The sequence below is a fragment of the Chironomus tepperi genome, unplaced genomic scaffold, assembly GCF_022539635.2.
Source record: "Chironomus tepperi strain 1889 unplaced genomic scaffold, CSIRO-AGI_Ctep_v1 contig_260, whole genome shotgun sequence".
Lineage (NCBI taxonomy): Eukaryota > Metazoa > Arthropoda > Insecta > Diptera > Chironomidae > Chironomus > Chironomus tepperi.
The window spans coordinates 334677-362546 of NW_027226382.1; the positions used below are offsets into that span (position 1 = coordinate 334677).

General features: G+C 32.9%; 1 protein-coding gene across 1 annotated transcript; it reads right to left on the reverse strand.

The window, feature by feature from the left end:
- On the reverse strand, positions 1 to 27575 carry LOC139091708 (uncharacterized). Its single transcript, XM_070641868.1, has 5 exons — positions 27033 to 27575; positions 3548 to 3843; positions 1129 to 1346; positions 928 to 1066; positions 1 to 858 (listed from the first exon to the last, which is right to left on the reverse strand). The coding sequence occupies exons 1-5, from the start codon at positions 27127 to 27129 to the stop codon at positions 133 to 135; spliced, it is 1476 nt and encodes a 491-aa protein (XP_070497969.1). The 5' UTR covers positions 27130 to 27575; the 3' UTR covers positions 1 to 132.
- Between the last annotated feature and the right edge of the window lie 295 nt (positions 27576 to 27870).

Genomic DNA, 27870 nt, shown 5'->3' on the forward strand with positions numbered 1-27870 from the left:
CATCTTTAGTATTTGTTCTATTCAGCCAGACCATTATTGATCATCCATTGATATTTTAAACCACATGATTTCTATAGTATAGTAAGTATAGAGTCAGTCGAATGGGAAAATTCATTTATTGTCTAAAAGAATTCAAGCTGGACTGGCAGATGTATCAACATCAACTCGCTGATGTCTCTGTCCATTATGAGGTAGTTGAAGTTCTAATGAACCCGGAGGTGTTGGTGCCGATGGTAAAAATGTTGCAGATGATGCCGTAAAGTATATTGATGGTGGCCCTGAATTGTCGGAATTTGTTGTTGAATTAAAATCTTTTGCTAATGGAAATAAACTTGAATATGGTGGTGGCGGATCATATTGCGGACAATTGTTGTCATTCCCGTGCTCTTGACTCATAGTCTCAATTGGCTCACCATTTGCGTTGAAATGTTCTAGCACGTCACTTTTCTGTACTCGTCGTATACATTCCCATATGCCGCACATTAAAAGCACTACACTTACGGTTAGCATACCAAGCATCATGTATCCCCACGATCCATATCGTGAGAGATTATTAGCTTTTGCATTCTTCCGCGGTGTTTTAATAAATCGTACTTCACTTTGTTCTTGATGCTTATTGTTATTATTACTATTATTATTATTTGGTCTATTATTAAAACTATTAATTCGGTCATTAGTTGACTCGAGTGGCTTGAGATCAGGATAATGATGAGTGGCAAGTGTTGGACGTACATCCGCATCTGGATGACCCGGAAGTGGATTCATCGATGAGATTGCTGACGTTGACTCGATTGGTCCGAAAATATTCTGAAATATTCCCAGTGTTAAATGCTGCCATATGGATGACTTTTGAAGATTCTAAAATGGTAAATGGAAGTAAGATAGTCAGTAAGGGATTAGCAAGAGATATGTCGACTATGGACTTACATTTCTAAGGTCATGATCATCAATTTTATGCTTTTTACATAAATTGTCATCCTCGTCACTCAACATTCCTCCACCATGTGGACAATGCCTGATGCCATCACATATAAGGTCTTCGGATATACATAAAAGTGGATCATCTCTGTTAAAAATTAAAAATCATTATTAAATGGTCATGAAAGTAATGATTGTGTAAATACTAACCCAAATTTTAAGCATGGATGCTTGCTTTTATGTCTGCATGAATCTCCTTTAGACACTACAGTGATGATTAATTTATAATTTGGCTCATTTGATCCATGAACCCACAAAACTTTCACACGACCTTGAAGAATTTTCATTTGTTCCTCATTTACATTATTAGCTTCCATTTGACATGGATCAAATCTCCAAGGTGATTGCCGCTCATCGCCTAATGGTGTCTGTGAATGATACAATGATTGATTTTATGTCAGTCAATTGATTCATAATGTATGGTAAATTTCGCACATTTAAATATAATGGATATTAATTAATTTTAACCAGCTATAAACGATCGGAAAGTAGGTAAGTCATTGTCAACAATTGAAAGAGAAGAAGTAAATACATGTTATTTAAAATCTGATTCCATTTTTGGTTGCTTACAGACTGTATTAAAGAATTAGATGTTCCCATTTTGTGCACATGAAAAAAATATTTGTGCTTAATTGAAGATTAAGATTTATTTGAAATCGTGACCGTATTTCTATATTGGATGGGATCAGTGGTGGTCAACCTTTTATTTTTATTGGCACACCTTGGTGGTAAGTCTCTATCGAAATCGCACATGGCATTCGGCTCATGGCAAGTTCATGGCATTTCCAAACACTTTTGGCCGCACCTTAGTGTATCGTGGCCCACAGGTTGCCAACCACTGGATAAGATGAACAAGAAAAACAAAAGATTCACTTGAAAATAACGAAAATAATAAATTATAACAAGATAACTGCCTTTGGAGTTATTAAATTGAATAATTTTGCCTAACATTGATATAATGACTTTTTTAAGGCTGATAGCCGTTCAAAACGCCGGTCAATTACGTAAAATCATTGAAAATTGTTTACTGCTTAATTGCATGTGTTATATTTCTCAATCTTGTAAAATAAAACTCGATTTATCTTCGATTAAATTACTGACACTAATGGGCTATACCTTAAAATTATGTTAAGCAACATGTGATGGGAATTTAATTTGAAATGCTAAAGTTTGGCAGTTGTTGTGTATATAGTAAACTAGAATCTTAAGCAAATTGTCGTAAATTGCTTAAATGACCAAAAAAATCATAAATTTTAATTTGTTTCGAATGAAAATAAGCTTTTCAAACACGTGCTATAAAGTATTCATTCATGCGAATCCGTTTGATTGCTGAATCTTCTCATTCTTCATTGAGAATTTATCAAGTCGAAATAATTTTTAAAATGCACAATTAGTATCGGTACATTGATTCTCTTAATTTTGAAATATTCTTCGATTTCAATCCGCAAAATGTCAAAAATATTAGAAGTATGCACGGAAATTCTAAAATATTATGAGATCTTTTTACCGGGCAGTACAAAATAGTCACTATGTGAAATGGCGTGACAGCAACGTGACGGCTGTTTTTGAGCTCTTTCCCAATTATAAAAGTGCTTTGACTGAACCTCTGGGACATAGAATTCTTTATTTGTATTGCTCGGCAATAAGCCGCTGTAGTTTGAATTTTTAATTTCGAGAATTTCTGGTCAACACCGTATATTCGGAAATCCCATGAAAAGAGCATTCAAAACAACAATCTAAAAATATTTAATGCCAACTTTTAGAAACATTGCCGAGTAGCACAAGGTGTTAGAACATCGCAACTGTGCCACACTAACAGTAAGACTCTAAGTTGCCTGGACAGCATCATGACAGCTCGATTTCGAATCATTTTCGGCTTACCACATTGTGCCGCCCGGGATTGCGATTAATATTTTTAGATATATCAATACCGGTAATACCAAACAACAATATATGAAGGTTTTAATAGTCAAAGTCACTAAATAGATATATAAATAAGTGAATCACAGAACCAGACGTCTTAATGAATTTTAAATTTGCTGAATGGCATTAAAATATTCTTCAATGCATTCTCAAAATTACACAATAATTAGCACAAAGTGTCTAATTCAATCGTAAATCTTTGCATGTGTTTATTATTCTAAAGCAAGCAGCAATAGACATATCAAATTATTATGAGACGTAATAACAGATGTCATTGACTGTGTGCTTAGTGAAAACAAACAGTTTGTATTTATCGCACATTTGATAAATTTACATATGTAAGTAAACTTCCAAATAAATTAAATAACAAAGTTTTGTGAATGAATAAGCATTAAGGAGCTTCGAGTTAATTAAGCGACAAAATGGATCATTTCCTTGTTCTTCTTCTTCTTCTCATATTTATTCATTTATTCAGTCATTCATTCATAGAGAAAATGGAACATGTTTAATTAAGTTCATAAATGAGACATAAAAAGAGACAACGAAAAGAAATTGGCAGTTTGAATGAATAAACTAGACATGACAAAAACAGATATGAGTAAGCAAAATCCATAAGACTGACTCAATGTCAAGGTTATATACTTACAATACTTAACGGACAAAATTCAGTGAGATTTCTCCTCGTACTATTATTAAAATAATCATCTCCTCTAACGAGTCGTATGAACAGTCCACTTGGCTCTGGTGCGATGAAGTACCGTTTGCAAGAATTTAACGTCCTCCCGGGTCGTAAGTCCATTACAATACTTGATTCACTTCCATCTTCTGGTAGAAATTTCTCTTGTTCTTGACTGTTGCATAAATATTCCCTCCTTAAAGGAGATGCTGTTGGATTTATCTGTGGCTGTTGGTCATTTACTGGCATTGACATTGAATCCATGTCTGTAAAGAAATTTGAAAAAAGAAATGAAAATTAAATGATGCAAAAAATAATGACTCATAATAATTGTCAATTTAATGGCATAGCTTCTCACACAGATCAAATTATCGAGTAGGAAATGCCAAACAATTTACTCAACTAAGCATCCCACCCATCCCATACATCAATTTGTAAAAAATTCACTTTCAGTTTCATCAAATGTGAAACTTTCTTATTTGCAATCGTTTAGCTGACGATGATGATGGGATGAAAGTGCCGGAACCAAACGATATGAAAGCAGGATTTTACATGAAAATAAATTTAAATTTTTATTAGGATTTAAATCGTTTGTGCTCCAAAAATTTTCTTAAAAAGTAAAATTTAACCTGCGCATCTGGCATAATTTTACTTTAATTGTGAGAATTCTCACTGACACGAATCGGTGTTAATATGATATTCTTAATGTTCTGTTTTGTAGTCATGACAATTTAGGATTTTAGTGTCATTGCAAATTGCAAACAGTTAATATCCAACGGAATTTCGCGATAATGAAATGTTAATGTTTATGGCAGTGGTGGGCAACCTTTTTGACGCGGCACACCTTAATGGTAAGCATCGAACATATGCTTTGTACAGTTACGGTCGAGTCTTATCACCAAGATGTACCAAGAAGTACAAAAGGTTGTCCATCACTGGTCTACATACATCTAATAGCTTGTGAGAGCGAAAAGGGCCACAACAAACTATTTGCAGTGTACAATGTAAAAGACACAAAAAAATTACATAAATCTAATGCGTGTTATGCGAATCGAGAATGTGGTAATTTAAAGCAACTGTTATGCGATTGTTTGAGCCATAAAATAACAAAAAATTGAAAGCTCACACATGCAGTGGCATTGAAAATCTCTACTTTTTCTCTCTCGAGCGCAATTTTGCGTTTCATCCACTTAGCAGAATTATGCGCGTGCGGTGCTCTTTTTCCTTTCAACTACTTAACAGCTTAATGATTTGTTATTGTGATATTGTAAGGTACTTAAAGTACTTAGAGTAAAATATGAAACTTTTGAGTGAAATTTAAATAATTTGCAATTTTTTAGTAAGTGCTTGACAAATTTTATGGTTTCTGAATATCATCAGCAACTGTCCAACCGACACAAATGAAGAAAGCAGGCTCAGGCTCTTCCGAGCCTTTTTAATTTCCACCAAATGGAATTCTCTGTCTAAATTTGGCGTCCTTAAAGCTGTCATTAAAAGAGGACTAGCGAAACCATCTTCATACGTGTCGCTCGGGCTACCAATTTTTAAGTAGCATTCAACATCAAGTCATTTCAAATGCAAATAAATCAAATTCATTGCAAAATTTTCACTTTTGACTTAATTACTTTAATTTATTAGCCGTTGAAGTAGTTTAAAAAATGATATAACCAGCCGTAGAAACGGAAATTGAACCTTTTTCCACATTTTTCGCAATATTTATTTTTCATTTCCATCGGCACCAAGCGTGCCTCATTAGGAAGCCAAGAAATACACAATATTCGCATTTATGAAGGTCATTGAGTGAAAATGAAATCGAAAACAATTTCTTAATTGCTCGTATGTGCATCTTTTGTGTACATGAACAGCATATACATTGAGAAAACTTTTTGTAAACCTAAAAATATAGCATTAATCAAAAAACATAAAAAAGTTGATGAGGCAATTTAGCTTGCTGAAAATCAGCTGATGAAATTCATTGGCATTGAGAGAAGGAAGAAGAAACTGAAAAATTGCATCAATAAAAAGTTTATTGACATTTTTGCATTAAAATGCATATTTAACTGGTCATTAATAATCAGTTCTTGTTGTAAGATTAATACTTTGTAGATAGTAGATTCCCCATTAGATAGTGGATTTAGAGATCAACCAGAGGAAGATCAAAGAATTTCCGGATTGGATGTGTAGAATAGGACGCTAAGTCTGTAACATTTCGAATTGACCAAAATCCTCCTCGGATAGAGTCGGCATTAGACGTTCTATTCGCCTCATTCAAGGAAGTAAGATAGTAGATACCAGAGTGACATAAATGATTCTCATTTGGAGACAGATTCCATGTAGTGTTAATAAAAGAAAGTTAACAGAATTTTTCAATTGTGTAATTCGGGAATAGTGTTTCCTATGCCCCCACATGCTCTAAAGAGCAGGTTTTTGCACGTCCACACACTTAACATAGAATGAACTGACATAAGACACACAGTATCTTACGGACAAAAATCATGCTTTTAAGAACAGAGCTCGAGCTTTTAATCTGAGAGCAACGGTCACAAGCATGTTCAGCTAGTATATTTAAGGTGAACAAGCCCTCGAGATTATAGATTTTCCACGTTAAGGAGAAGTATACCACAGAACACTAATTATCCAGCTAACTGTTAAATAAATAATGAGCCAATAAGGAAAGAACATTAAGGCAAATTTGAGATAACGTAAATTTGTGTGTGGATAATATGCATTTATATCGGACTTAAAAATTGCTTAAAATATTTTGGACATTAACGGAATTAATTTTGAAACCGAAAATAAAATCCACAAAGAAGGAAGTGTCGAAAATATTAATGTCTGTAAAACTCGTAAATTGTAAGCACTTAAGTCAACTTTATTTTTTGGGATTTGCTGCCATTCAGATACAATCTCAACAAAGCAGCTACAAAACTATTAATACACATAAATGCCTTTCTGCTAAAATAATTTAAGAACGAAAAAAGAAAATTGAAACTTTAACAATGGGTGCTGCTTATTAAAAATTCTTAACAACTGTTTCTCATTTCCGATTACGTGAAATCATCGATCTCTATAAGAATTCTTCCAATATAAGTAACAACAAAACAATAACGATAATGGTTGCACGTGAACTCGACACATTTTTCTTATGTGTCTTCCAGTTCTGCTGTCTTTAAATGTTCATAAATTGAAAAGAAGGAAGCAATTGAAAAGAAATAATAAAAAATTCATCATTCATTTCAATTGTTTCCATCTTTTTTCCTTCTATTTCGTCTTCATGTACATGCATTTCGAGAAGGGAAGGAACACATTTGCGATATGCTGCAAGAAATTAAAACATTTCCGTTCGATTTTTTAATACTTCTTATTTTTGCCCTTTCTTCAACCCCATCTGTGTAATTGTCCTTATGCACGAATCGACTCTTGCCTGGTTTGTTCGATTCACTTAAAATGCGGTCATTCCATTTGTGCTGATGGAGAAAAAAATTTCCGGTTCTTATTTTCAAACATTATAACTTTTTTTTGGGTAACAACGTGTGGAGTCATGACTCAACAAAAGAACGTTTTGAAGGCCAATGATTTTGGTTTGAGAATGACCGTAAATGACGGCTGTATCCCTGCTTTTACCCAGGCCGACGTGACATTGAATTGGGAAAGGATTTGGTTTATATCCGACTTATGATTTTGGTTATATGTCATACAAAATAATACTTCTTGTTCCTGAAATTTGGTGAGGAAGTGTAAGAAGAACTGTCCATTTAGCACATTATCGATGGATATTGATGATGGCCTAGAAGCAACAGAGTTTGTTGCTCCGTAGATTTCGTTCCTATTTGTAGATGCAGGGGCGTAGCCAGAAATTTGTAAAGATTATAAAAATTAAGAGATTTTTGACTCTAAAACCCATAATAACCGGCTTGAATACTATCCCCTGTGTAGAACTTAACCCAGACAACCTCTTGACTAATCCCCAGACCTCCCTCTCACCTCTGTGTAGACAGAAATAAATCTTGATAGACAAACCCAATTAACACTGTTTAAATATTATTTTAATGTACAAATCTTGTTTAGATTTTGATTGAATTCATGACTGTATGATGTCTGTGAGATGCTTCAAAGGCTTAATCATATTTCTTGATTAACGTAACATTTATAGCGTGTTTTGTAAACAAATTTAATTACAATAATTAACTCACTAGTAATAATTAAATCTCTTTGTATAAATTAAGTCGATACAAATAGAGGCAAAGAAGCTATAATTTTTTGATCGGAAATATCAACAAGTCTCTGAATACAATAGCAATAAACACAACGTTCGAACAGCATCAATGAAAAAAAAAGATACAATTTGATCACATCATGAGTCATAATTTAGAATAAAACGTGCTGTATCGGACAGCTAAGATACTCGCGAGAACAAATCGTAGGAGAACCTTGAATACAAAATTATACTGTAAGCATGTTGATTTGCATATTTATCATTCGCTAATGCTTAGATTGTTGACGCTTATGATTTTTTTGCTCAACTATTGATCGATAATTGTTATGCCAAATTTTTCAGCAAATAATGATGATTGTTACTAAAAGAAGAAGGAAAGATGCTGATTGCTCTGCTGTCTAAATAAGGATACATCATCTAGAATGGAAATATTGACTTGAAAAATAAAATTCTTGACTTTTTTGCCTGCTTGGCGTAATTATTATTGAACATATATGTAAATATCTATTGTTATTTTGCCATAAATTCAGTTCCATTGACGTTTGTCGTAAACATGTTGACGAGAGCTTGCGAACTTTAAATACTTGTGATTTTTTTCGTCTCTCCAAGCCCGTAGATAATGGCACGTGTAGCTGTTTTTTAGTTTTTGGAAAGAATTGTTGATCAGTTTTGATTGCGACGCATGTATGTCTAAGATACTATGTCTAAATTCACCGGCAATGAATTTTAAAGATCATTGAAATGTTTTGTTGATCAAATCACATGCCACAAAATTATTGTTTTTGCGTATTTGCTGATTCGGTCAACTGAAACTGAAGATCATCTTCTCACAAAAACATCACACGTTCTACAAATTGAGACAGCTTGAGAATCCCGGTGAAGAAGTGATGTACACGAGGAAAGACCACCAAAACCCTGTATGTGCTGTATGCAGCTAAAGCAAAATATTTAAATGCAGGACTCAAATGAACGTAATTCAGGTCATGTTCAAAGTACAAAGCAGCTATCAATTCATATGACGAGGACGTTCACTGAGTTCATGAAAAGAAGCTTTAACAGAGACAATATTGCATTTAGTATTGAAAGTAGCGAGGATTAGCCAGGTGTAGGGCCATTTTAAGGCGAGTCCGAAAGAGGTCATAGATCACAATTGATCTTTATGGTAGGTCTATTTATATCTGGAACTAATCCTTTGATAAAAAATAATAATAATCTCCAAACAAATGAATCCCAAAGAGTGCCATTGATTTCCCAACAGCACCGCCTATTGCTTGCACACAATATATCACCCGGCATGATTATTAACAAGCTGAACATCAACCTTCATATCAACTTGAACTTTTTAACAAAATATGCTACATGATACATGATTATTAAGTAATAATAAATAGTACAAAACACAATAAATCCATATAGTCACTTAAATAATGAAATTATGTAAGTACCCATACCTTGAAAATTATTATTTTTAGACGAAATACCTGCAAACACGAATTTCATGTTCATAAATGCAGAATATACAAATGTGTAAGCATTTTATTGTTTAGAAAAATAAATCAATTGCTTATTGACTTCCAATATTGAATGTTGTGTGACTTGATGAGATTTTTTAGTATTTAGTAAGTAAATAGAAGTTCCAAACAGCACAGTGTTTTTGTCAGGGCAACGATACGTCGACTTACTGACAGAAAGACACGAAGTTTGCTGAAACATGCAGTCAGCTGCATTGCGCTGCTCGGGAGTTTGTCATGAATTTAACAAATTTTAAGGAAGTCAAAAAATTAGAAAGCACGACATACATTTTTCACGGACATTATTTTCAGACGACTTCTTACAGCCCTCAATATAGCAATAAGTCCTTCAAGTTAAAAATAGCTACTACTTTCTATTTCCCAAGCATTTTGTCAATGCGATTTATATAAAATTATCATATTTTAGAAAGGTCAACAAGCTCTACATCCTAAACATTCAGACACTAATCGCCCTAATCAATTTGTTCATATCAATGATAAACAATTGATGATGGATAGCTGTAAAGTATGTCATTCATCATGTAGATTATTCAAAATTCTAATATTTACATGCCTTAAAAAGTTCAGTGTTAAGCATATTGTACCTTTCAAAATCAAACTTAACACATAGCTTGAAGTAGACGAGAGACAAGGATAGAGACATTTAAGCACATTTACATCACATGTGACATTAAATTTCATTGTTTCTTTGGAAAACCTTAGGGCAAATTTTTATTACATCTTGTACAAATTTACTTTGGCTGCTTGTTGAGTTAGGCACTGCTGCTTATTGTGATTTGTAATAAAGACGAAGATGTTTTAAAAATGGAAGTGTTTGCATTAAATTTAAAGTTATGGATATATGACTTTAATGAAGAGTCTCAAGCGCATTTTCCCTACTCAATGTCAAAAATGTCTTGTCGATGACTAAAAATAGCAAGCAAGTCAAACAACAAGCTGAATTATCATATTGTAGCCCTCGAAAAATAAACTTTAACCTGATATGAAGCTTTACTCATGAACAATTTATTGGATGGATTTAAAGTCTTTATGAGATAGATTCCATCTATATCCATGCAGGAACATCACCTTTATACTCTAATGTCTTGGAATCCACGAAAAATTAATGGAATGTTTTTGATAGGCATTAAAAGGAAATTCGTAAATCCTCTGTGATGTATGCTTCCATCTTTAATGTCAAAAACACGCGCAAAATACCTGAATTTGTTTTATTTTTTTTTACGGAATCATTATTCAATCCTCCATCGACCTAGAAAAGTGTAAGTCTCTGTCTGTCTTTCCTTTCTTTTTACAAAGCTTCAATGTTTTGATATAAAAAACTGCATTCCAAAAAAGCAAAACAACAAATTTTATTGATTTTTATGGTTTGTATAAAGCATTTTGTTGTTTATGCCGGCTTTATTTAAATAAAAATGGAATATTCGTTTTGACTTTTAGGGACTTTTATAGTTGGTCTTTAAGATTCATATTGATGCACAATATAAAAAAGGTTTCCTTTCGAGCGTGACACTTTGAACCCCATTTCTAGTTCCATTTTTTGCGACACACCTGAAGGTTGTAACCACCGGGTCGAGATCACAGCCTCAAATAGTGTGATTTGGAACATGTTTCGTTCTTGCTAAAATGGAAGCGTCAGTTAAACGCTTATATGCATACCACTGCTAGTAGTACAACCTAACGGCGAGATATACATGGCATATGGACGCTATAGGGTTTTGACATGCACACGAGTGACAAAGTTAGGGAAGCAATGATCTTAATATATTAAGTGAATGACCTTATAAGTCGAGATTGCTTAATTTAGCCTGCATCATTGACTATAAAACCAATCAGTTTACTGCATCATGAAAATGCGCTGCAATCTTACTCCACAACATTCTCTTACTCCACATATATTTTTGTGTCATAAAACGTATATGACGAAAAAAAAAATCGTTTGTTTTCTTTTTGAGCCCACAAGTGGCTTACTTTGGCTTTTACATAAGAGACATAAGCATATTTTTCAACAAATAACATTGAACTGATTGCTTCGCCGCATCCATTCAATTTTTTTTCGAAAATCTTTCACAAGACTTGCCCTTTAAAAAGTGATCATTTTTCTTGCTGCTTTATTCGACTTTTTGAAAAAATTTATTTTTCAATCAATGTATGTTCATTTATTGTTGTGACTAATTACGAGAAAGGTGAATGATTGAGACGCACAAAGTTGTGTATGAAGGTCACTTTGGGAGATTTTTTGATTGCACATATAATCACTATTTACGTTGCATGTGGATGGATGTTTAGTTTATGGGTTGGAAGATTGATTATCACTGTTAGATATTGTTTGATGGCGACAGAGAGGTTCATGGCCGGAGTGGGTTTGTGGTGTTGCAATGCCACTAAGTTCATCCGACTTCAAGGCAGCAATCCTGAACAGATAAGAAGTGAGCTCATGGTATGCTTACAAAATTGAGGATGCTCAATTATATTGATTGCGTTTACTCATGAATACGTACATTTAAGTGAGTATGCTTACTGTCCGTTAAGGAATGAAAGACTTATTCATAAAGACGATGATTGGTTCCGCTTGCTATTAAGAATAATTACAATAATTGTCAATTTATTAAAGAAAAATCGATGCCATGAAAGCATAAAAGCCAGTCATAATTCAGAGTATCGTCCATACTCAAAGAGCAATTTATCCAAAAACTGCATCTCCTATCGAAAAGGGCGATGCGCATCGAATGAGAATTATCTTACGAAATGATGCCCACCAAGCGTGTGCGTCAAATAAATGACATTTTACAATCGCATATAGCATATAAAAATTTTGTGGGCACTAACGCGATTCGGAATCTAATTTACTACTGACACACATTGGTGCTTAAATATACCGGCTTGACACACATCGCCGTTTTGTTCGTATGTGATGAACAAATTATATGTTTAATTTTTTTGAATGATATTTTGAAACTGCTTTGGCGTAAAATAGTGCGCTATTGTTCAACATTGTTTCTATCTCACTTTTTTTATGTCTGTATTTATTGCATTAATTTTCACTCATGTATGCTTCTTCTTTCAAATTTTCTTGTTGGACTGTGCTGAATATTTTTTTGTGTTTAAATGAAAGTGGAAACCCGAGCAATACAAATGGAGAATAGTCCGCTTAAGCCAAGCTACAGCTCTATTATTTGCACTAAGTGGAAGCCGCCTTAAGTTGCGTCCACATGACATTTGGAGCCATGGCAACTAAGGATTCCTGATGCGCCGGATTTTAGATAACTCAGTCTCGTTTTCGAAAATTGGTCGATTTAATGTCTCGGTATTTATTGAGACCGAGACTTGGGGAAACCTTATTAGGAACTCCATGGCGGACCCTTCCTCATGCGTGTCGCTCGAGAAATGTATGTGGAATGGAACAAAATTATGCCGCATAAAATAAATAAAATGAGAAAACTATGGAATTTTAAAGAATGATGTGGTGTTATAGGAATAATTGCATAACAATCATACGATAATGACAATTTATTAACACATGTGCTGTGCTGTTTAGCGTCATTTTTCAAGTACAAAACAATTTTTATTTAGTTTTTTTGTCGCAAACCTCATTCATTCACTAAAAACTTTTATTCCATCTATTGTCAAATTAAATAAAACTCAAAAAAATAAATTATATATCCATTACATTAATATGCCATTTTTTGTATGGAGTGTATTGAACCTTATGACATGATCTAGTTTCTACTTAATTCATTTATGATATCAATTATCTCTCAATATGATTCGGATGTCTAATGTCTCGTATGAGTCAATTCTTAATTGAGTCACAAAAAAAAGAACACACAAAAAGCTAATCAATTTAGAATCTAGGTCTGATTGGCATGAACTGATGCTTCATATAACATAAAATTATATTTTAAAAATATTAAAAAACAACTAAGAATGATAGACTTGAAGTCTATTATGTCATAAAGATAATAATAATATGCAATGCCTTCAAAAATCACATTTGACCGACCTTTCATTCCATTATCTCCTACTTTAAGCACTTTTTGATACCGAATATTGAATAGAAGCCAAGAAAAAATGTTCTAATATACATCGATATATGCCAAGAAGTTTATGTATGTCAATTGGCAAGACCATTTATGCAAAAATCTCAATAAAAATTCTCTGAATATTAAAATATTCAATATGTTGAGATAGTTCCCATCCATATGTGATTTATATTCATGAGATTCAAATATTTTCGTGTATATTTTATTATTTTGTAAGATTTACAAACATTTGGTCAGCTTTCAAAACCCGAGAAGTAGATGAGTTGTTATGTTGTAGATTTTAGTGGAACTTGATCAGCATATATTGAAATGTTGCCACCATGATTTATATTCATGAGGCAATAGTATAATTTTAAGACCAAGTCAGTCTTGGCGTAAAAAACTTAAGCTGCCAATTGGATCGGTACTAAATTTGCCACTTGATTCTAAGTATACTGTCTCCTTATCGCCGTAATGGCTCTCCCGTTCGAGTAGATATAATCACAAGTAACTTCCATCAAACTATTGTCATATAGACTAATTGAATGCCCCAAAGATCTGATATTTGAAAGATAATATTGATAGACCGGACTCTGAAGGGAATCGTATCCACATAATCACAATAGAGTAATATATCCGGTCTGTTACCTAGCCTCTCGGCCAGAAAGGTTACTGGTCGACTTCTCTAAATATAAATGACTCAATTCCTCAGATTCCACTCTGCTCATCAACCAGATACCACGGATTACTAGATACTAGACAATATGCTCATGCTCATCAGAAAATTCCATAACCAGTTGTTTATAGCTCGGGACTATAGAGAATTGTTTAGTGATGAAACTATCGTAAAACTGCATTTGTAATCTAAAACTATACACAGACATGCCAAATTGAAATTGATTGACTGTAAACTTTCGATTAAAGATGGAAATATCTCAAATGTAATACGATATGAAATATTCAACCACAAAAATAGATTAAATCCTACAGCGTTTCATTATGAATTATACACAAAAAACCACACAAAGAAATAAAATCATTCAGCTTTGTTTTTGGATTATCATCTTAATTTTCCATACTAATTAATTAAGAAAAACTTAGCGGAAGAAGTATAGAGTATGATTAAAGCTTATGTACAATGATAATTAATTTGTTCTGATAATTTAATGTGGATATTTCTGTATATCTACTGTTCTGATGCGGATACAAGTATCGATTTACTGTTGATGTTTATACTTTATATCTGGGAAGCTGCGTTGAATTTTTAAGGGGCTCGGTCGGTTGATTTATGTTAATAAAAATAATGTGAAGATTTCGAAAGATTTTTATTTTTTGATAGCTGAGCTTGAAAGATATACAGTTATATCGATTAGAAAAGCTGACAGCTTCATGAGTCATTTGCAATTGTGAATTTTGCAGAAATGGAAATGAATATTCAATATTAATTTAGAAATGCTTAAAACACAGCTTAGCTTTTAAATTCACTAATTTATATTCTGAACTTTTTTACTACCTGGCAAAAATGTCTTTTGGATCAACCATTTTATATATGTAGGATGAGAACTTTTTTTGTATAAAACGTGTGATTTAGCCATTCACAAATGACGAATAATCAGAAAATATGCCTTGAATCCCCTTCATGGATCATTTCCTTTGTATTTGAATTGCTACACAATCCAAAATTCATTTACCCTAAAGGGCCGCTTGTGGTACGAAACGCGATAAATCGATCGAAACCCCAACCTGACTAACCCTCTGAGAGCTTTACTTTATAAGTGAACATCACATAATATGAAGTTAGACATCATTTGCGAACAACTCTACATGATATCGATGAATAAAGTAATGTACAACCTTCTGAATATTTGCTATCGTTTCACGGCGTTTCACAAAATGAGCTTTAAGTTGCCGACGATTATGCTACATTTAGCAATCAATATATTAACTCTCCTAACCAGGAAGTGCTATATTCTTTTTGAGGGTAAATATGATTGAATCATACTTTATTGATACTTGCTGTCAAAATTATAGAACTTACATAAATTCAGCCGTTACTTTATCTCAAAATCATTAATTATTAAGACAAAAGAAGCCACAACAAAGTGTGCAGATTACAGGTATTGCGTGTAATAACAGGCATATTTAACCGACAAAATCTCACAATTAAAATTAATATTCGAGGTTTAAAATTGTTCGAGCATCTTCTCATCTTTTGTGACTACGTAATTTGTACAAATTTTAAATGGTTGACTGACTGACTGACATGCTTACCTTATTTTAAAATACAATTTGGATACTGAAATGTTCCCATAGATTAGTAATTTTGCTGAGCCATTAATATCAGTTCAGATAAAAATTCAGACTTGATTGAAAAATAGTTTTTTACTAAAATTAAGACCTAAAGTCATAAAGAAACTATAAGGTACTCCTAAAGTGCAGGCCCGTGCATCTAAAAGGCATGCTTGCGTTTCTTGACCGAGCCCTATTAAAAACTGCCAAAAAAATCTCAAATCACTTGAAAATCCAAATAATTTCATAACAAATTAAACTCAAAGGAAGTGCTGGATTTTCGGCATATAAACTGCATTCGTCTGATTAAAACAAATTAACAATTCAGTAATTCGCAACTCACATTGCTTAACATGCACTACCATCATCATTATTAATGCAGTTTCATTCAAACGCAACTTGGTATTTGATTTTGCGTTGTGTCATTTGCTCAGCAATAATATTCATTTTTCAGTAGCAATTGCTTCACAATTATTGTAATTTATTAGACCTTTAATTAACTATTCACAATTCCAATTTGTGTGTGAACTTGTATGACTCAATTTGAAGAAACAGAGACTGATTAGTTAGCGTCAATGATTGAGTCGTAGAATCTATTCCCGAACAGTACAGTGTGTTTACAGCTTGTTGACGTAATACTGCAAATACGCGAAGCTGTATTTACGTCACCATGACTGCTGATTGACCTTTTGATACTGCATTGTACAGCTCGGGTATGTATCATTTAATACGCAAATGATTTCCAGTATTGCCTGACCAATTAAGATCTTTCAACTTTGCCTTTCCCCAAAAAGTTGACACACAAATTTCTTTTTACTGCTTGAAAGAACTTGCAATTAAAAATTCATTAAAAGTAGTTTGTATGCTCGCTACCTTTTGTAGACAATTAATTACTTACGGTATCACTTTACATGAATTGTCAAATTAATTGTTATGGCATTGCCTTTTAAGATTTAAATGTAACTTAAATCCACAATTTTTTGTGAATGTAAATTGATATTGTCTCTTGATTTTCTCATTTATTTATTTTTGTATTAAACATAAATACTGTTACTGTACATCTGTGTGGTTTTTTTGTAAGTTATGCTGTGTCATTAGCGTTTTGTCTTGGTTTTAGATTATGCATGGATTGTTTGGTAGCTACATTTATTTACAAATCATACAGAAATCACTTTATGGAAATTATTCAAAATGTGTATGTTTATAATCTTAACACGTACAGGTTTCAGTTCCAAGTACGCAAATATTGATGATTTATCAGCAAATATTAACCGTTCAATGAAAGCTGCCTCGGAAAGCAAAATGCGAAGAAATAGCCATAAATCAGGGGCCAAGCCAGCGTGTCTCTGACGCCTGGCCAGATCCGATAAGATCCGGCCTTAATCCCAGAGCTGGAAGTCTACTCGATATTTATATAGAATCGAGTCGATTTGACTTTTCCATACTTTGAGCCTTGTTTAATCACGAGTCCGGCTCTAGGTCGAATCTTCGACCATTTCTACTTCATGTACCCTTCGGTGCGTTACAAATAAGACCCCAATCAGCCATCCTTTAGAGCATTTTACTACTATTGGCACATGTTTAATGAGCGTCAAGTAGTTAAATATAATAAGCAATTAACATACTCATAAATCTCTTAGGTATCGCCGCTTCATCTCCACTGTATTCATTCATTGTGTTAAAGATTTATTTACGCATAATTGTGGTTTTATTTTTCAATTTAAATATTTATGTATTGGCCTGAATGCGATGAGAACAGCCAGAAAACAAAACTACTTGATTATGATTAAAAATCCATTAATTAAATTGCAAATTAAGCTACAAAAACTGTAAATAAATGAAAAAAACAAATTTTCAGTGTATGAAAATTTAAAACCTCATCGTACACAAAAAAAGAAGTACAGTGCCAATGTGTTAAATACGAGCTCATTTTAGTATTTTTAATTTGATCGATGATGCATTAATTGATTTTATTTATGAAGTCTTTTGTATTCTTTTTGTTGCTATGCAAAGAGGATTTAAGAGGAATTTAATTCAAAATCAACTGTGCTGCATGCAGTTCAGTTTATAAATTGATTGCCACTGTTTGCACTTTTATAGCCAATTTTTAATAATCCGATAGTCAAAGTTAAGGGTATTTCGATTTATATTGAAATTGATCATTTACTGCTGTCATTGAGTGCAGGTCTAATCATAGTCGACATTAGAAGAAGTCATGAATTCAAATTTACAGAAGAGCACAAGTCGTGAATCGATCCAAAATACGACACCAGGCCGGCTTGGTAGTCTGATTGAATTAGACATTTAGTCAGAGTCGCGCCGACCTGATTATGAAGTCCAGCATAACTCCTGCTGAATTCATTCGAATGCATTCGGTACCAAGTCAGTGTCACGCCGGCCTGGTGTCGAATTTTGCATCAATTAACCGACTTGTGCTATTCGAACTGATTCATTCCCTTAGTAGGCATAGTACGTGCTCTCAAAAATAGAGTAAGCTGAGAGCATGCTTGCCAGCATCCTCAAATAGGACAAGCATTTAGATTACGCTCTTGAGAGCATGCTCATTGCTTCTTAGGGTACTTGTGTCGAAGTCCAACTGCTCGTAATTTAGTCCAACTTACTTTCAATTTCCACGCTAAATGAACTTAATATTCGCATATGTGCTCAACATCAAAAATGATCTCGAAAGTTTGTGCAAAAATTAATTGGATTTTTATATTCAACTCAATTGAAATAAAATGCTCTTCAGCTTCAATTTTTAGTATCATACTTCAACCAAAAAAAAAAGAGGGCAGATCCATATGATGAATGGGTGCGGAATATAAATATGTAAGTCTCGTACGTTTTGGCATTGACAGCTGTTGCTGCTGTTACTCTAATTAATTCTATTACGATTCTTCTTATTCCTTTATTCAATTTCCGAATTGTGTCAGAATTGACTTAATTTATTAGTCTGTAAGTATCAATCGACGAGTTATTTATAGAATACAAAACTACTTTTGCTTCTGTCTCGTCCATAAGGAAACCGTCAAATTGAAAACAATTTCCGAAATTCATAAATACAATAATATTTTTTTGAACTTATGTAACCTTAAACTTTTTTTGTATCTTTTTATGATTCGCACGATTCCGAAAAAAATACATTTTTCCACGCTTCTATGAACTTTATGAAAAGATTACATTTCTTCTTATTTCCTCAATCGAGAGATGTTTTGTCTTAATGATTTCAAGACGAAAAAAGAAAAGAAGAATTAAAGAATTTCTTTTAAGGTATGCAAAATGCTGTAATTAGAGCTTACTTATTATTTTGAACAATGGGTAAAATGGGAGTTTCAAACAATATGCTCAGCTTCCAATATTTTCATCATCAGGTCGGGGTACGATTACGGCTTATGAATACTAATTTTTGTACAATATGACGATCATTGATTTTTACTTGTTCATGCCTGCGAACTTTTTTTACAGGAATTGCTTACTGAGTGTGAGTAGAATGGCTTGTAACCCATTTCTAATAAAGACTCAAAGCCATATCTAACAGCTTTGGATCTTGACACATGAAAACTTTCATATGAATTCATAAGTTAACCCGGGGGACACAAATGTACAAGGTTCCTTTAAAGCTCTATCATTAACACAAAGTGCAAGCTGTCGATAGTCATATGACTGCCAAATAGAAGCTGCAGACAGTCATTTGAGTGCCAAATTGAAGCCGCTTCTGCAGCTTTATACTGTTAAAAAAGAGCTTTTAGGGGATCTTGTGTCAGATCCCAAGCAGTTGTGACTATGCCATTCCTCATTTGTACCTCTCTGTTCCCAATAATATTCAAAAGAAATTTCGAACCCAATCAAAGCATTCAAAATCCATTCCCAATTATAAATTTGCAACAGAATAAATTCACATGCATATTAAGCTTACAAGCTCCAACCTTCGACTCACAATCCAACCAAAAAAAAAAAAAAATCTTCACCTCTAATGCCTTTCACATAAACAACATTTTCAGCGGAATTGAGCCGTGAAAAATGTGCGAGATTTTCATACATTGATGGTTTTTACGAAAACGAGGAAGAGAAATAAAAATGGAAAAAAAAAAAAAACTAAAAACGGTACACAAGGCACAGTATAATAGATTAACGAAGTTAGCGCCATAGTGGGAGGCATACTCATCGAAACGATGACATCAACGTGACAATATGAGAGTTTTTCATACCTAGAGCTCAGTGGAAGCAAAAAAAAAGTGCGTCCACGAACGTGCTGAATCACAACAAAAGCTACTCAAAATTGCGGATTTATTCGTTAGATCTGCGAGAATGTTAATTGGGCAAAATTGATGTTTCTCGCTTGTCTTTCCACAAAAAAGGCTCTTTGATGCTTTTTTTTTATATCTGTGCTGTGACAAATAACAATTGAAGTTGCGATGTCATGAAGAACTTTTTCCACACTTTTAGACTCTCTAATTGCAAATAGTTTCATATGTCATGCATAGATTCTGCAAAAAAAAAAAGCTAAATGCTTATGCATAATGAGACGACGACAGCAGTTAAAGTAATTAAGACTCTTTTTTTTTTGAGGAAGAAGTAACAGATTTTATGAAAAGAACTTTATGACTTATAAGCCACAGTCAATTTGACAGTGAATAATGTTTCGGTATACATTAAGCGGTACAATTCTAATTAATTAATTAATGAGAACACAGTTGTACGCACATAAAATCGCGAATTGTATGTTGTGGCAAAATATGGTGAAAAAAACATGAATCACGACTGAATTTTACAGTACAATTATGAGGGTTTGTATCATATTTATTACTTTTCCTGTTCATTTATTTTTATTTATTTTCCTGATGTGAAGGTTAATGAAAAGAATACAGATTGGGAGTCATTGCATGTTTGCGGATGGAATGCGTTTTATATATTTTTATTAATAGGCGATATATATTCGAATTGCTGCTGACTATTTCTATTCTAGAAGCTATAAGTGGGAAGCTAAACGTTCCGAATGATACAGATGAGGAGCCCCAATAGGCAAAGAGACTGCTTTTAAGGTACCGTAGTGGTATTTCTATACCATGAATGCATGCTTGTTTTCTGTTAGGAAATGACTACGTCATGTAGCTTTAAGGCTCCATTCAAGCTCCTTTATTAACACCAAATGGAAGTCATATGCCCAAGTTGAGGACAAATTCCAGCCATATGGAAACCACATGCAGACGGCTTCCATTTGATGTTAGAGAATAGTCATTTGCATCGGTCGGGTTCATCTGAATATAAAAAATTCGCTCAAAATATGAAAAAATTCCATTCATTTATGGAAATAAAAAAATCAAAAAATTTGCCGAGTTGCCATAAACATCTGTAGATATTGCATCACATTTTTGCCCTATAACATGAACAATATTCAACGATGCGTGCAATTTTTCATCTTTCTCTCTCGAGATTGATGTATTCAACCGCAAATGTGCATGTATAAATGCAGTTGGATCCGTTGTATTCAAATGACCTTTTGCTTTTTAATTACACCATGATATGAATGTTCTTTGGGATGTATTTACTGTAATTTGTCTAACAGATTTACATACTTTCAAGTTGGAATATTTTGAAATATTTTACATCCATCAGTGATCTCTGCCACATCGTGAGAACTGGAACATTAAGAGATAGTCTTGTAATGTCTAATGTGATGAGTTATAAGATCAAACAAGATTCGCCCACACAAGCCAAAAACTACAAAAATTTACAATTCTTGCTTATTGCTTTTTTCGAAACCTACATCCACAAAAATCCATTCCACATATTCACTATAAAAATAGATTCGAGCAAGGCAATCAAAATTAATTATGGAAATTTTTTGAGTGCATTTTCTTGGTTTCTTTGGTTTTTTTCAATATTCCGAATTGATTGCATTCTGACGAAAGACAGTTCTCGAAACGAGAACATGATGTAAAATAGAAGAAGATGTAAAAAAACATTTAAAAGTGAAGAAAATCTCAAATTTCTCATGAACATATAAACAAAACATAAGAATCTTACGAACGAAATGTTTATTTACGTGTGAGGGAAACGAATAAGTCTGTTAAGTGCCACCAAAAAATAAAATAGTCATAAATACATTATCGTATGTCACATACATAAGAAGTCACAAAATTCTTCCATTTTTCACTGATTTGGTTGTGGTTTATGCCTCAATAATTGTTATTACTATGGTGACTTGAATATTTATGTATTTAAAGTTACTGATTACAGTATTCATGACATTTCCAGTTATCTATTAGCTTTACATTATGCGGGGAGCTACGATATAATTACAATGTAGCATGTTCATTGCTATGAGAGATGTCTAATTAAGTCGTACAGAAGCATGAAATTCCAGTTAGAATTCAATCTTCAATTTGAATTAAATTATGCAGTTCAAGAATCGAAGCATACATAAAACATATACAATCTCAATTGATAGTTGAGGAATCAAATTGAAATTGATTATTTTCATTTCTGTTCTGTTTGTTAAATCAATGCACTGTGCATGCTAGATTGTTTTCTGTCCGTCAGCTGAAATTATAGAATGACTTGAAAGTTTCTTTATTGTATTGAATTTTATATTTTTCTAGAGTATGCAGTAGTTCCAGCATTTTTATTATCAATTCCATGCACTTTCCCGGACAGCACACCATATTTGCTAGGACACCAAGGGTAAGACGCAAAGTTACCTGACACGAGGTTGCCTTGACGTCACCGTGACGACTGATTCTGATCCATTTTTTTGGTAAAAATGCAGATTGCATTCTTGTGTCGCTCGGGTTGCACTTAAAACTAACAAGCAGTCAATTTCGCACAGCTATTCCAATTACACCTAAAAGTACCCTTGTTAGTTAAAGAACGTTACATATTGACAGGTGATAAGCACATTGCACAGCATGTTTATACAGATCTACAAATTAAGCACTGCTGGAAATTTAGAGTATTTTTTTATAAATTTTGATGCGCGATATCACGCAGAGATTAGATCTTCTTCTAGATCGCCTTTATATGGCTAGTTTATAATTTGATATTGTTAATAAAACATTTTATTGATGTAATAAAATTCATCTTACTGTTATAAATGAGGAAATTTTCGAATTTTAAGCTGATTGTTGTACGGAAGATGGTACATTAATAAGGGACTGATGGAATATTAAACTAAGCATTGCTTCAAACTGTTTGAATGACGTGAGTTTAATATTGTTGAATGTTTAGATTTATTGCATGATACTCGGATAGGTTCTTGTTATTTCTAGGTCATAATATTAGCTTAGCCCGGACAAAACAATGAATTTGCTAGGACACTGCTACGTCGACGTATGGTAAGAGTCTGGGGAGGGTCTGGGTAGGACGCGAAGTTGCTTTGACTTCACCATGATGTTTGATTTCGATCCATTTTTACGTCTAACAGGCGTTTAACATTGCAGATCGTCGCAATGTGTCGCTCGGGCCAGCAAAATAATTTTTAACAGAATTCATGGAAACATCTACGCAGGTAGACATTTACATTCGCAAAATTGATGATATCAATTATTTTAAATCATGCTTGTGAGCTCAATATCAAGTTTTAACTATCCCAAAACTAGAAAAAAGAATCACAACGATTTATTATAATTGTATTAAGTCAAATCTGAGCACATTTTTCATATAGAATGTCACACCCTTGGCATGAATCTATTTTATGTGGAATTATAAATGCGTTTTAAGAGAACTGGATGTCATAGAGTCTAAATGAATACAACAATTAATCATGTTTACTATATATACACAGGAAGCCTGTGATTGTCCAAATACTATTCATCCAGGAACAAAACAGTTCAGAACGAAAATTGAAATGTTTTTTGAAAACGTGATCATAATTCATTAGATAAATAGAGGTAAATAATAAGGGACTGAAAAAAAAAAATAAATTTAAGAAGGAAGATCAATTTTTTGACACTGCAAGAGATCTCTCAATTCACCTTCAGTTCCTCTCATTGTTTGTTTTCAGATCTTAAAAATAGTTTATTTTATGTACCAAAAGATCTTCATTTTTCCTCGATTGTCAAATGCATGAATGAGTCTAAGATATTAAAGTAAATGTTAACAATGACTATAGATGCACAGCAGTCAGTTCTTTTATAGATTCAATAAACATTGTTGATTGTCTTTTAATAAAAATGAAGCTATGAAATTTTTGAAAAAAAAATTAATAGACTTTATTGACATTTCTATCAATTCTGAATGAAAATTGAGGAAATTGAATTGAACTGTCAATTTGACTTATCCTCGTCTCTACCTTCATATTGAGATTGATTTGCTTGTTTTAGGTCATAAATTTCATGCTCAATTAATTTTGTCCATCATTTTTAGTTGAATGATTAATTTTGAACGTTGATCACTTAACTGATACGATATGAAAAAGTCAATGTTTGATCATGTCTCAATAAATACAAGCAAAATAATGTATAAGCATTATACTCAAAAGATTTGCTGAATTCATCAACAATATGTCAAGATCAAAGTTGCGTGTTTACTTTATCGGCACGTTTACGATTGAGTGCAGGAGATAAATGAAGATAAATATGAGAAATCAGCATGATCAATTAGAAAACTCGTCTGTGAATAAAAATGACCCATTTACGAATGATTCTCATACTCAGCGAATAGTAGGAATTGTAGGAATTGTGAAAAAAAAAGCCAATGCAGAGATTTTTCTTTGCTGTAATTCTATTTAAGCAGTTTTGGACAACCTGTTCTTTTAGCTGCAAACTTAGGAAGTAAATCTCTTCCAAAACAACACACGGCATACGGTTCATAGCATTTGGAAACATAATTCACGACACATTTGTGTAACCCGGCACAAAGGTTGCCCACCACTCTATTAAAGTAAGTAGATTTGCATGAATAGTATGAAATTGCTTAAAATGTTCAATATGTGCAAGCCTATTAATATTGAATTTTATGAACAAACAAAAATTTAAAGCTTAATACTCAATTTCGTTTACAAATTCACAAATCCATATAATTAACTCAGAACTGTTTTTGATGAAATCATATAGGTATTAAATATTACAGTAAATCCATTTCATACTTTTGGTTTTATAAGATGCATTTAACTCAATTTAAATTTTGTAACTTTTATGTAAAATTGAAATTTCAAATTTATAGTCATAGGTGCAAGAGGTACTAATCATCCAGAGTTTAAAGTCTTTTTGGAAGTTCCGGTCTCGGTTTCGATCTCGGCATCGGGAACTCTTAACTTGAAGTCGGATTTTTGATGAATTGAACAATTTCTGGGAAAGGATGTTCATGCTTGTTAGAAAATGTCTTCATCGGGTTATATTTCGAAAGTTTAAGGCATAATCTGATATTGCCATAAATTCATCGATTCCCAAAGAAATGTTAACAAAACACGCAACAAAGAATATTTATCTCTACCGTTCTTAGACATAGTATTATTAACTTCCCACAAGCATCTAAGCCTACATTGGAACAAGAAGCATTAAACAAATTATTTCTGTCTCATAAAATATGAATGCACAATCAAGATATTCAAATTTTCAAACGAATCTCACATCTGATAAATAATTTGGAAGTGATTGACATAAATCATATGAGTAGTCAAAGTTCCATGTTTTTTTTTTTACTTTAAAGACAAATGATTCCCATATCGACAAATTATTTTTCCAAAGAATTGAGAGTGAAAAAAAAAAAATAAAGTTCACACAAGCGAGACAGGCAACTCAAGTGAACCACTTAGAAAATCTATAATGTCAACAGATAGAAGAAATAAACATTAGAAATTGAGATCATAAAAATGCATTCACAAAGGAGAGAAAAGAAGATGCACATAAAGAGAAATATATGAGAGCCCTCCTGCAGTCATTTGGTCCTCATGCAGCAATGAATCACATGTGAAATGAGAAGTAAGAATTATGAAGAAGAGAAACAAGTTTCATGTGTACAATTTTTGACAAGGATTTATTCTCAACTGACTGAGTTTTTCTTTTCTATACGATCATTACTTCTCAACATGTGTGCTATAAACGGACAAGAAATTTATTTTCTATGTGAAAGTTTCAATTCCTTTCAACTTTTATTTCCCTTTCATTTGGATCAGTTTAACCCCCTACGCATTCATAAATTTGACCCCGAAAAATACACAACTTTACTTTCCCATACACAACTTTTTTCTTGGATTTTGACTGTTGTACTATAATAAACACATTTCGTGAGTAATTAATGGCTATAATGCGTGTGATGTATATGAGACGGGACTTTAATGAACGATAAGTATTAAACCGATTGATGATTATTATTTATTTCTTCTTATTTCCATTTTTTTTCTTTCAATACCATTTATTGTATATTGATCGTAAGTAGCATTTGGGGATAAAAATTTTTATGACTCGTTCTGGTTTATGTCGGATTAGTCTTTAACATAAAATACAATTGAGATATTGTAAATGAGATTTCATTTAGTGTGACGATATTTGAAAAGTAATCAGAAGCTGTAATAGAAATGCATTTTTTTTGTGGTCTTAAGATAGTTTGAGGAATTGTCTGGGAGATTATCCCGAACAGCACAAATCTGGAAAGCACATGGGATAAAAATGGCTGAAAATTTGATCTCTGGCTAGCGTGACTCTGGTCTCAGGTCAAATTTGATGAACACAAACAAGAGGTCGACCTGGGTCAGATTTTTTGCCATTTCTAAGTCGTGCGTTCTGAGAGTCTTCTGAGTATTGCTATGATGTCGTATCGTATTCCGAACAATTGATCTCGAGTTGGACTCGAACACCACTGAGCTATCGGGGGTTAATCGACTATGTATCTCCTTACTACTGTGATCCCAATGTATAGGCTTTGAAAGACCATTACAGTAATCCAATTCCTACACTAAGACACCGCTATGTCGTCGTATCAAAGGCAAGCTGCAAAGTTGCCCTGAACTCACCGTGAAGGCTGGTTTCGACCCATTTTTAAGGCAAAAAATGTAATTCGCCGAATTATATTGCTCGGGCTATGGGTCAAATTTTAGTCAGTTATCACTAACTGTATGTATGACATGGGTCATATCTTTCACATTTTATATTTTTAAAATTCTTATAATTCACAAACTGGTAAATATTTGTAGGACTTCAAAGATATTTTTGGGAGATTCAGATTTTCATTTTTGGTCTGTAAATGTTTGTGTTCCTTAATATTGATTTGCATTTCTAATTTTAGACTTTTATCACTAGAAGCAATATCACCAAATCGATATATTCCAAAACAAGTTTCAGCATTAAATTATTAAAATTCCATTCTCATAGAAAAAGGCACATCCAAAATTGACCTCACGATCATTAACAGGTTAATCTATGATTATTTGGAAAGAGACATTTGAAATTTATTTCACTTACTCGAATATAATGATGCACATATAACAAGTTGTGTTGACAACGTTATTATGGTCCAATGTAGCAACATTAATCTTTGTAATGGCATTATATCCAACATTGTTTCTCAACTCCTTTAAATTCACTTTAAACACAATTTTTTTTTTCTAATTTGATATTTCACGATTTTTTTGTGCACTTCTTCTCTTATGTTTATGGACTCAATTTTCCATCACAGAAATTTCGTAACTCTTATTTTATATGCAGCTATAAATTTAATTTAACAAAAATAATTGCTTCTTTTTCCTTATTTTTTGCAATTTCAAAGCTCACTATGTTTTCACTTTCTATGTTAAATTTGTTGCAAAACGGAACTCTTAAGCCGATCATGAACTGAAACTCGATTTTTTGTGCAGTTTTTTATGCACTTTATAACAAAAAATATATTTTTTAGTAATCCTCAATATCCATTGTATCCTCAACGATCATTATCAAGAAACAATTTTTTTTTTGACCATTTACAATACCGAAAAATCTTTTCTATAGGAACGATCACACAGCGATCTACACATTCCAAACTCTTTGAATTAACTGAACAACAGAAATATAACATAAAAAAGAAGCATGTAGGAACTAGCAAAAAAAATGAGAGAGATCAACTACGATCACTCACACATACAAAGGAAAATCACATGCAGTGGAAGTAAATATCATATGAGAGAGAATTTTATGGTTACTTCCAATACTGGAAGTAAGTAAAGTATTTTGTATGGAGTTTTTCTTTCTAACTATTTGCTTGTAACACCAACATTATTATAAATGCATTTATAATGCTGATGATGATCAGAAAACATCTGTTAAT

Excerpts from the sequence above, each read along its gene's own strand:
- LOC139091708 (XM_070641868.1), bottom strand. The coding sequence starts at position 27,129 with ATGTTGGATATAATGCCATTACAAAGATTAATGTTGCTACATTGGACC. Across the intron at positions 3,844-27,032 it reads ATGTGCATCATTATATTCGA|ACATGGATTCAATGTCAATG; the intron begins GTAAGTGAAATA and ends ATTTCTTTACAG. Across the intron at positions 1,347-3,547 it reads AATTTTGTCCGTTAAGTATT|ACACCATTAGGCGATGAGCG; the intron begins GTAAGTATATAA and ends TATCATTCACAG.